At 39.9% G+C, this 10,861-nt stretch overlaps 2 protein-coding genes across 6 annotated transcripts in view; one reads left to right on the forward strand and one right to left on the reverse strand.

Annotated features, from left to right (window-relative positions):
* Abl (tyrosine-protein kinase Abl) overlaps positions 1 to 7,039 on the reverse strand; it is a 36,888-nt gene extending 29,849 nt beyond the window's left edge. For 3 of the 5 annotated variants that reach the window (XM_064690168.1, XM_064690167.1, XM_064690169.1), the window contains exon 1: positions 5,965 to 7,038. In XM_064690168.1, the coding sequence (XP_064546238.1) occupies positions 5,965 to 6,313 (349 nt within the window). In that variant the 5' untranslated portion in view covers positions 6,314 to 7,038. Of the gene's footprint in view, positions 1 to 5,964 lie in introns of all 5 variants that reach the window. The other 2 variants (XM_064690166.1, XM_064690165.1) reach the window with 1 other exon arrangement.
* A 155-nt stretch (positions 7,040 to 7,194) lies between these two features.
* On the forward strand, positions 7,195 to 10,419 carry mbf1 (multiprotein bridging factor 1). The gene is given in 4 exon segments (XM_064690176.1): positions 7,195 to 7,353; positions 7,442 to 7,565; positions 9,153 to 9,313; positions 9,376 to 10,419. Coding segments are annotated over 3 exon segments (555 nt in total). The 5' UTR covers positions 7,195 to 7,353; the 3' UTR covers positions 9,646 to 10,419.
* The last annotated feature ends 442 nt before the right edge of the window (positions 10,420 to 10,861 follow it).

Raw genomic sequence — 10,861 nt, forward strand, 5'->3', positions numbered from 1 at the left:
ATGATTCATACTTGCTTTGAAGTTTATTGTTTCAAAGTTGAAAGAAACGAGCAAGAACAACGGCAAGCCGAAGATTAAATACCCTTTTACGCTTTTAGATGACTGAAGAGAGAAGTTTCTTATTGCTGAGTCTGGTAAAGTTATCATGATAAACAGAAAAGTTCTCCAAACTCTTGTATAATTCTTCAAGCGATACTTTCTCGGGAACTATATGGTAAATGTTGATAAAATTTGGCTCACATAAGAAGAACATGGTAGAGTTCAACTTGAGCAACAAAAAAAGCTGTTCTAACAAGAACTTAACTTTTTGTTAATTAGTTTTTGTCTTTAGTTAACTCGGAGTTAAAAAAAAGGAATTTCGTTATCACTTCAAGAAGTTTCGACTTTGATCGAGATTTTCTTATCTCGATACTTTCTCTAATCAAGTTTGTACGCGATTAAAAAACGATTCCTGATTATTTCTCGGAGTGTACTTTATTTACATACAGCTCTACGTGTCAATCAATCAACTGGCGTCAAAATTTATGACCTCAAACATAATCACAACAACAGCAAATGTTAAATATATAGAGAGAGAAGCATTTCAAGCGCTTATAATTAGTTGACGCATTCCGTGCCCCCCATGCCCCTTCGGTCTCTGCCCGGTAAACAAATATTCAGAGTTCTTTTTCGGGCTGTTTACAAATTATGTTTGGCTTTTCTATTGGCTGTCTCTGTCTCTGTCTCGTGCTTTCTATTTTCTTTTTCTTTTCGTCAGCTAATTTATGCAAACAGTTTTCAATGAGCCGCAGCGCTCGAAGGGAACCGCATAATGAAAAGCTGCCCCAACTTTGGGGGCTGCGACGATTGCTCTGCGTGGGCGCATGCAACGCTCCACTGGGAATGCAAAAAAATAAGAAAATAAAAGAGGCAAAGAAAATAAAGAAAGATTGGAAAATGCGCAAGAAATTACATAAATTTGAGTGCATGAAAATGTCGACGACAAAGTTATGAAATCGCTAGGCAAAGATGATATATGGCATAAATGTGTATGGATGCAGAGCATAGCGGAGCAGACAGATTTAAGATTAAAGAAACTTTTACCTTATATTCAAAAATATTAAGAAAATTATATATATAAAAAAAAACTTTAAGATTTAGGAATGCATTACTAAGAATCGCCCCAAGAAATTCGCATTCCCCCCAGTTTTATGCTCTTATACATTATTTGTATAGGCATACAAAAAGAAAAGCTAAGTTCTTATTGTAGAGGCCAGCAAAACGTTTACGAATGAGACTCATAAATAAAAAGTTCTCTTGAGAGAGCAAAGGCTTTGAATACATACATATATATGTATACATACATGTACTTCATGTTAATGTATGCGTGTGTGTGTGTCACGTAGGCAGCATATGCTTTAAACTCTACTTCTGACACACACATATTAACTATTCAGTTTCCTCTTGTCTCTCAGTTGTTGATCCAATTGGATCTGTTGCAACTGGTTCAAGTGTAAACATGACAATTACTACTTATTAATATTCCCACATATGTTCGAAAACTAATTAGACTTTGCACTCACAGCTGTTGGCTTTACTTGATGTTCTTATTGGACTGCAGGGCGCAGAGTATACATAAAAAAAAGGGCATAGGAAATGACTGGAACTGGCATTGGACTCTAAAAATAACATCAAAGTGCATTGCAATGCACGAAATGCGAGGCACGAAAGGATTTACGAGCTTGATCGAAAACAGCCCTTTGGCCCCAAAAGCAAGAAACATGCAAAGTGAGAACAACAAAAACAACAATAATAATGATGACGATGAGTGGCACTTTGGAGCTGGCAAATGCCAGGAAACTGGCAACGCGACGTCGAAGTAAAAGTAAAGAAAATTATAAAAAGCAGCGACAAGAAGAAGACAAAGATACGCGCAGGCTAATAATAGAAAATGCATGAGTGAGTGTTAAAGCATTTGAGAGGAAACTAATACAAAGTAACAAAAACGGAGACAACGCCTTCAACTGTGCGACGTCTGTTATTTGTATGTTAAGGCTGATGTTAACTTAATGATAACATACTTATGTAAACGAAAGAGTGTTAAATATACTCTCGGCTACTGTTATTTGTGTATGTTGTTTGCATGTTAAAGTTCATGTTAACTTTATGTTAACAAAAGAGTATCAAATTTATTCTCCTTAACTGTAATTTGTATGTTAAGGCTGATGTTAACTAAATGTTAACATAGTTATGTAAACGAAAGAGTGCCATATGTACTACCTGTTACTGTTATTTGTATGTTAAGGCTGATGTTACCTAAAAAATAACATACTTAGTTTACAAGAGTGTAAAAATACACCCTGTTACTGTTATTTGTGTGCTGTTAATGCTTTATTACAGATTAACTTTAACAGTCTAGAAGCTGTTAAGACTAGGTAACTATTTGTTGCTCATTTAAAATACCTTTTAGCCCACTGAAACTGTTATCTATAAAACGGTTGCTTAACATATTTTAAGAATTAGAGCTGAAAGAGACCTCTGTACTGTAATTTGTATATGCTAAGAGTTCTAAACGCTGTACTAAGAAATTATTTTCCCGTTAGAAGCTCGCAGTTCACATCTTTAAATAATTATATGAGTAGCATATTTAATATTAATTTGTTTTTTCATTAAAATAACAATAACAAGCGGAATAAAATTTATATATTAGCATAATTGTGAACGAGTGGGAAAGCTGTTAGGCAAACACATTCAACTTCCACACACGCGTCACCTGTTTGCCGTGTGTCCACAAAGCACACACACACACAGAGACACACACACACACAGAGACACACCATCTCCTAGTGGCTGTGCGTGTAGCGTCCATTAGCCATGTGAAAAGTTCATTTGCCTCGTCTCATAATTTGCCGCTTGCATGTTGCCAGCAAAGCGGCAGCGTCCAGGCTAGGGGCCAGTCAACGGCCATTGACGCCACCCGCCTTCTAGTCCCGGCTGCTCAGATTACGAGTAAGAGTGGGCAAAAGAGGGCGGGCCGAGGCGAGAGCGGAACAAACACTCGGCACACTCAAGGAGTTGTTACTCACTTCGAGGCTATTTTGAGACACGGCGACGCGTCGCCAAAGTGTGCGAACAGAAGGCCCCACCTTCTCCTTCCTCCATCTAATTCCATTTGCCTGGTCTATTCCCATTCCCATTCCCAGCTCGGCTGCTTCTATTTGCAATTGACAGCTCCACTGAAGCAGCAGTCACTTTCCCAGCGGTATCCAAAACCCATATCCAATCGCATTTCTTCTATTGCTGCCCCCCAAAAGTATCTAATTACGGCGTGTCATATAACTCGGACTCTTACTCTAGTCGAATTCCACTGTGCGCCAAAGGCAACGCCTCCCACAACTGCAAACTGATGGATGCACAGTGTGCTGAGGTATATCAAATATAAAGTGAAAATCTATATCTATATCCATCTATATCAATAGCCAAACGTGGCAACAGTTGGTTAACCAAAAAGATAATTAATATGTTTCATATTATCGTCAAAACTGATTCATTTTCGATTTTTGGTTCATTATTGCCTTTTCCTTGCGCATAATAACAATTTATATAAATTTTGAACCAGCGACGCACCGCATGCTGGTCCGACGCTCAAAACCAAACAAAAAGATAATTTAAATGTTAAATATTATCGTTAAAACCCATTCAATTGTCATTTTAAATGCACTATTGCCTTTTTCTTTGTGCTTAATAACAAATTATATAAATTTGAACCAGCGACCCATCACTTGCTGGTCCGACGCTCAAACTTTAACAGCCGTATTTTCCTACTTTTGAGTTTCTGCTAAGATTTTATCCTTCTAGTTCTTTCGACTTGGGCTAGGCGTTGCTCATCAGTCAGTCAATCAGTCCGTCAAGACAAAGATGTGATTTAATTTGTGACTTGCCCCACTGTACCGTGTCGTCAATTGGCAACGATGTTAGTCGCATTTGGCTTGTGTGTGTGTTTGCGTGTGTTTGTGATTTCATTTTGAGTTCGCGGCTGCCATTCGGTCTGGCACAGGCCCTGAGATCGACCTGGTCGCGACTGGCGACTGGCGGCTGGTGACTGCGGTTGGTGGCTTGTAATCTGTATCCCAGACACACAGTTTTACAATGTAATTTTGTAATTGCAACAACAGCAGCAACAACAACATCAACAACGGCGACGACAATTGCATCTTCTGGGCCTGCGCTGCGGATTTCTGTATTCGATTGCAATTTGGTTGAATAATTTCGTGTGGGAAATTTGCGCGAAAAAGTTGAAATTTTTTTGTTGTTGCTGTTTCTGTTATTTGCTCTGAACTTTAAGCCCAACGGCTAGTATGCTGCTCACGTATAATGCGGCCAAAGTTTTATTTTGTTCAAGTTTTTTTTTGTTTACTTGCGAGCAGCTGACAACTGACAACCAGCTGATAAATACCGCAAACGTAATAATTTTTATTTTATTTGTTTCGTTTCGTTTCGACATTTGATAGCTTGATACGCAAGAGTGCCACGCAATGGCTAGGCTCTAGATATATTGCTCATTATAATCTATTTTTATTTTCCGAAATAATTTACACATTATTTTCATGCACTTTGTTGCGGCTGTTATCAAGGTTGCTGTAGAAATAAAATACTAGATAAAATGTTTACGTTTTTTGCCTAATAAATACTAGAATTCTGATTGGAAGCGAACAAAGCGTCTCGCCAGCTGCGTATCCCGCTCGACGCGAACTGCAATCTGTGACTCAAAGCGGTCACATAATTGTGCGGGACTCTTATCAGTCGCCTCCGTTAGAGGGCTCGTAATACTCATGAAAATGATTTAAAGCTATAAATAAATAATTATAATTGCAAACAAATTGCAGTACATTAACTACAACAAGAACAACAACAGCAAGCACAAAATAAAAAACAACAAATGCGCTTTAAAGGAAAAGCTCATGAACTGGATTATTCCAGTTCATATGAACTACACGCAGCAGAGATGAAACGGAGAACATTCTAACATTGGAATGGATGCCAATTGGACTGGGTGGCAATTGGATTCACATTTAATTGATTACTTTTGAAGAGTTCTCGAGAAGCTTAATGAGTTATGAGCTGGCAGGTGTTAGCTAACGGGTAATTTCCAATAAGATAATGCCAATTGTAAGCTGATTAGCCCACTATAAATCTTAATGTACAGCCCCCGCAGCGCCCACTCGTTGTGGTAGGACATAGCAACAGGAACATAAAAAAGCCATTAGAAAGGGAACACAAAATAAGGAAAAAGGGAAATGTTGCAACTTGCCAAGGCAAACAAATAACCGAATAAGGGAAAATTGTGTGTAAAAGCAAAATAAAGAAAGGAGGAGGAAGGATGACAAATAAAATGCGTGAGCGAGGAAAAACACAGGAAATGTCTGTCGACTAGTTTCTGCCAGTGGGGGGTGGAGGGTGGTGGCAATTGTTGTTCTTGTTCCTCTTTCAACCACTGCTGAGCAGCAGAAGGGTGCGGGTGTGGGTGAGGGGGCAGCAGCAGCAGCAGCATTCGAAACCGCCCTCCAGAAAAATATTTCGAAATTCGTTTCATTTCTTCGACTGGCGCGTGGCTCGCGTGTGTTCTGTTTGCTCTTGTAAACAAAAGCGGCCGACAGCAACAACTACAACAACAACAACAACAACAAGTATGAACAATGCCGGCAACAACAACTACAACAACAACAAGCAAGCGCATTCCGCTCTTATGATAAACGGAAGCAATGAAAACTAGAAATTGGCTCAATCGGAGAACACGGCCGCCCACAGAGTGCACAAGGAGCAAGTGAGAGAGAGCGAGAGAAAGAGCATGAGAGAGCGCTGTCAAATGATAAAACTATATGTGTGTGTGTGTGACAGTGTATACATACACAGTAAGTGCATCGTGTGTGCCTGTGTTAGTGCATATTACACACACACACACACACATACGATTGCTATACTCACCATTGTGTTCGGTAAATATGTTTAAGCCGACGCTGGGATTGCAACGGTTATCCTTGTGATTCGCGTTTGAGCCGCTGCGATGCGCCGACAAGCCGCTGGAGCCGCTCGAGCCGATGCTGCCGCCATGTCCCGCCGATTGGTGGGATTTGATGCGCGAGCTGCGCAGAGTAGAGCCAGCGCTGAGGGCGCCAACGGAGGCGCCGCCGCTGATGCAGTGAGGCGAGCCGGATGCAACGGGACTGCTGCTGGAGACACCGATGCAGCTAACGGTGCCGCCATGTCCGCCACCGCCGCCGCCACCCCCGCCGCTCGAATGGGAGCCGCGCTCCTTGCCCTGCTGTGCGCCCATCCTTCAATCACATGCACTATTATTTATTTATTTTTTGCACAATTTCGTTTTAGCTGCAGCTGCAATTTTATTTGTATATATATATTTATTTTTTTTAAATATATTTTATCGCGTTCGCACTTGCTTTATTTTAATTCGCTGCTCTACACATTTTCTTTCGTGCGTCGTCGTCTCTTTTCTTTCTTTTACGAGATGCGCTCTTTCGTGCTCCACTCACACACACACACGCACGCACACGAATTGCTACTCCACTTTGCAAATTGAGAGTAGACAAAATTCAAGGATGTTGCGAAATTGCCAATCAGATTTTTTTTCTTTCGTACGCAACAATTTGTGGCGACAATTAATATTTGGTTTGCGCTTGACTCATTTTATATATATTTTTGTTTCATTTGTTGAGTGCGCCAGCCTGTTGTGGGGTAGTTGGAGTGGAGGGGGTATGGCTAGGGCTTACAAACACGCCCTAAAATGCACTTTGTCTACCCGTCTTACGTCTTTTGCACTGCTGCGTCTGCGTCTCGTGCGCTGCGCTTCTCACATATTCCGCATATGCAGCGCCCTGCAGAAATTGTAGTTCGTTTTGTAGCTGGGTAACTGCAGCTTTCAAGTTATCAATATCTTTGCATTTTTCCAATTACACACAAACACACACACACAGAAATGAACCACCCGCACGACACTGCGTTGTCGACCAACTTCAATAAAATTTTCAAGACGACTAGCTGCTAGTGTGACCATACACGACTAGACCAAAAATAACTGAAGTGCATTTGTGTACGCGCAGCCAACATTGCGTGCGCTCCGAATTGCGCGCAGCCAACATCAAGTGCGTTGAACAAGTGCGCGCAGCCTACTTCACGTGAGTCTCAAATGTGTTCAATTTAAGTAATCGAACTAGTTCAGCCGTATACAACACTATACAACTCTTCAAGTCACACCGTTCAGATATTCATATATAGATAGTTCTGGAATTTGTTAGTTTTAATTACAAAATAGTCATATATATTCAGATTAAGTAAAGCATTAACAAAGCAGTCAATGTAAGTTGTTTGAATTCACATAAATGTGCCGCACGCATTATGCTACACGTTCAATGTTTGTTTCATATTTACGCCAACAAAATATAAGATGTCGGACTGGGATACGGTAACCGTTTTAAGAAAAAAGGCCCCAAAGTCTAGCCAACTGAAGACCGAATCAGCTGTGAATAATGCACGCCGCCAAGGTGTTGCCGTCGATACCCAGCAAAAATGTGAGTAAATTAAATGACGGCGGCTCTTCTAAAATTTGCCTACGGGCTGCGGGTAATGAGCTGTGTTCGTTAGAGGGAGAAGGGGCGGCGCAGCTGCAATCAATCCCATGTGTATGGCGTGGCGTTTTGTTGTTGTTTTCAGCGGCTTAGTTGTATCAGGAGTGTATGCCTGTGTGCGTGTGTGTACGTGTGTACATGTGTGTTTTTGATATGATTTCGCAACACTTTTGCATTTTCACAACCTTTCGAAAGCTTTCCGACTACTCAACACTAATGCCGGCCATTTTAGCCCACGTCTAGTGCTGACCTACTAACTAAATACAGTGAAAGCTGCAACTAGCGAACAGCTGCTGGCTAGGGCGGCCATCTGTAGCAGCCCAAGAATTGAGTAACAATATTTTAATTAATTTGTCTTCTCGTTAAAATGCTCACTTATATGAAAATATGATTTGGAAAGTGAATAGCATCAAATATATTTGATGCAATATATCGTGCTATTTTTAAACCAAACTGTAAATTGTATTTATTATGTAACCATTTGATTGACTAAATTTTCATACTAAGACTGCCAACTGTAAAGTCTGCTGGCTCGGTTCACAGTTTGAACCAATGTCTAACGTTAAGGTTCATTTCGTGAACCTGTTTTTTTTTTATTCACGTGTTGCTCACAAAATATAATAAAATGTAATTATTTTTTATTTTAACAATTTTTTATATTATAGTTCAGGTTTAGGCTCAGCTGTTTTTTATCCAGCCCGCTTTATTGTAAATAAAATATTGGAAGCAGTTCTGTTTGCAGCCTTCATTTCTACGAGATAACTTAATATAGCAGCTTATAGCTGCACTAGTAGGACGAAAACAAACAAGTAAGAGTGTTTTGGTCGGGAGTAGCCGACTAGGAGATACCCTGTACCCTGTCGCTACACAGATTCTAGCTTCCTTTTATACATACACACACACACACACACACAAAGACATACATCTGCACACACTGCGTCGTCCCTTGGCCCCTCACTATGAGAAATGTCTTTCTGATTTACTTCGGTATTTATTGTCCGATCTTTATGCATTTTTCAGGGCATATTTATGGCAACCGAATGTGTGCAAATACCAAAGGCGAAGACTTTATCGCCATGAGTTTTGTACAATTTAGCAGGGAGGGCACAGCGGGAAGTATCATCCAATAAGTGTACTGTTCTGGACTTGTGTATATTCTACAAGAGTCGACATACTAACTTGGGTGTCTCAGGCTCGATTGTTAGCGAGTTATCGAGCCAGTTATCGAAGATTCGAAACAGACTTGATCTGCGCGGGCAATAAAAGGAGAGAGAGAGAGATCGACGCGTTCTTACAGACGAACAGACAGAAAGTTGAGCTAAGTTAACTTACCTGTAGATGCTGAGTTTATTCTAAATCCGATTGGAGAAGTTTCCTTCTGCCGGTTATACCCTCTTTTACTCACTTATAAATGGGTTCAGGGTACGGCAACTGTTAGAGCAGGTGTGCGCTCAAGCGAGCCTTCACTGTATGGCATTTGGCATTGATTGGTTGTGATTTGATTTGGCTTATTCTCTCATTTGATTGCAGATGGTGCTGGCACCAACAAGCAGCATGTGACCACGAAGAACACTGCCAAGCTGGATCGCGAGACTGAAGAATTGCGGCATGACAAGATTCCGCTCGATGTGGGCAAACTGATTCAGCAGGGTCGCCAGGGCAAGAATATGAGCCAAAAGGACTTGGCCACGGTAACTGAAACTGCACTTTATCTATTATAATTCAGTATTAAAACAGTTTGCATTCATTTAAGAAAATCTGCGAGAAGCAGCAGGTGGTTACGGACTATGAAGCCGGTCGCGGCATACCCAATAATTTGATACTTGGCAAAATGGAGCGTGTGCTTGGCATAAAATTACGTGGCAAGGAGCGCGGCCAACCAATAGCGCCTCCCGGTAAAAAGTGAGATGATGCTGCTGCGTCCACTGTCGTGGTCGCTCCGCCGATGATCAACAAAAATGCCAGACACCAGCAACAACAGGAGTCTGGCGGCTGGAGCACCGTCAGCAGCAGGCGCAAATGAAGCACTATCGGGAGGCTGTCGCACCAAACAAAATCGGGTTAGCAGCTAAAAACACAAGCAACAAACAAACACGAGGAGAATGAACGAGTTAAGATACCACAACAACTACAACAACAACAACAACCACAACCAATCCAAGCAAACAAACATGAGCGCCAAACAACAACAAACGCATTAAATTCTTTGCCACATTTGCTTTTCTTTTAATTATAACAACCCCGTCCCCATTTATTTTGCTGACAAAAATTCAAACATTGTAATTCAATATTGGTATAACAAAAAAAAAAAAACCGCACACACACACACACACACGCGCATACCTCAAGGGACAATGCACAAACGGACACGACAACAACAAAAAAACTGAACTCAATGAAATATTTCTATTAAATTGAGTCACAAACAGCTTGAAATGTTGTGCTCATGGCTGGAACAAAAATTGTTTTGTTTATTATTTTGCTCATTTTGGCATATTTAAAAAATATATAAATTATTGTTTTGTTTATGGATACATAATGTTTATGCATTTAAATGAATATATACACATACACACACATGCATACAAAAGTTCTTTTAATCTTAACCCCAAGCCGAACTCTAGATAAACTAAAAAATTCCTTTAGTTTTATTAACCCGAACTCGAACCCCCAACACATCCAAACTTAAGCTCATCTTGTGGTTGTTCTCATTGAAAAAAATTAAAAAAAAAAAACAAAAAGAGAAATACATTAAATATATTTAACATTCATATAAAATATGCATGCATCATAAATACATATACCCATGTATGTGTACTAATTTAGAGCTTAGCCGATCCTTTTTGTAATCTATCATATATTATAATAATGCCTAGTTTCTAGGCTCTTGAAATGTGCGTTTACTTAAATACACACATACACACACACACACACACACACACACACACAGAAAATACATATACATACGAGATATAAGTATTTTAGCAACATTTTCTAGTCTAGTATTAACAATTATTGCGATCTTTTGCTATCGCCACATTTTGGAGAACTAACTTCCTTGCGTAAAATTTATGCAATTAAAAAACTTAAAAAAACAAAACAAAAAACAACTCAAAAATTAATAGTATATGTATACATGTATGTGTAGTAAAACATTTTCCGACAAAAAATAAATGTTTTTTTCCCCCACACATCATCTACGTGAAATTCAAATCAGTTCCAAATTATCTGAAACTTTG

The sequence above is a fragment of the Drosophila montana genome, unplaced genomic scaffold (genome assembly GCF_035044405.1).
Source record: "Drosophila montana isolate Dmon_TW-CO22-7 unplaced genomic scaffold, ASM3504440v1 contig_3240_1, whole genome shotgun sequence".
NCBI lineage: Eukaryota > Metazoa > Arthropoda > Insecta > Diptera > Drosophilidae > Drosophila > Drosophila montana.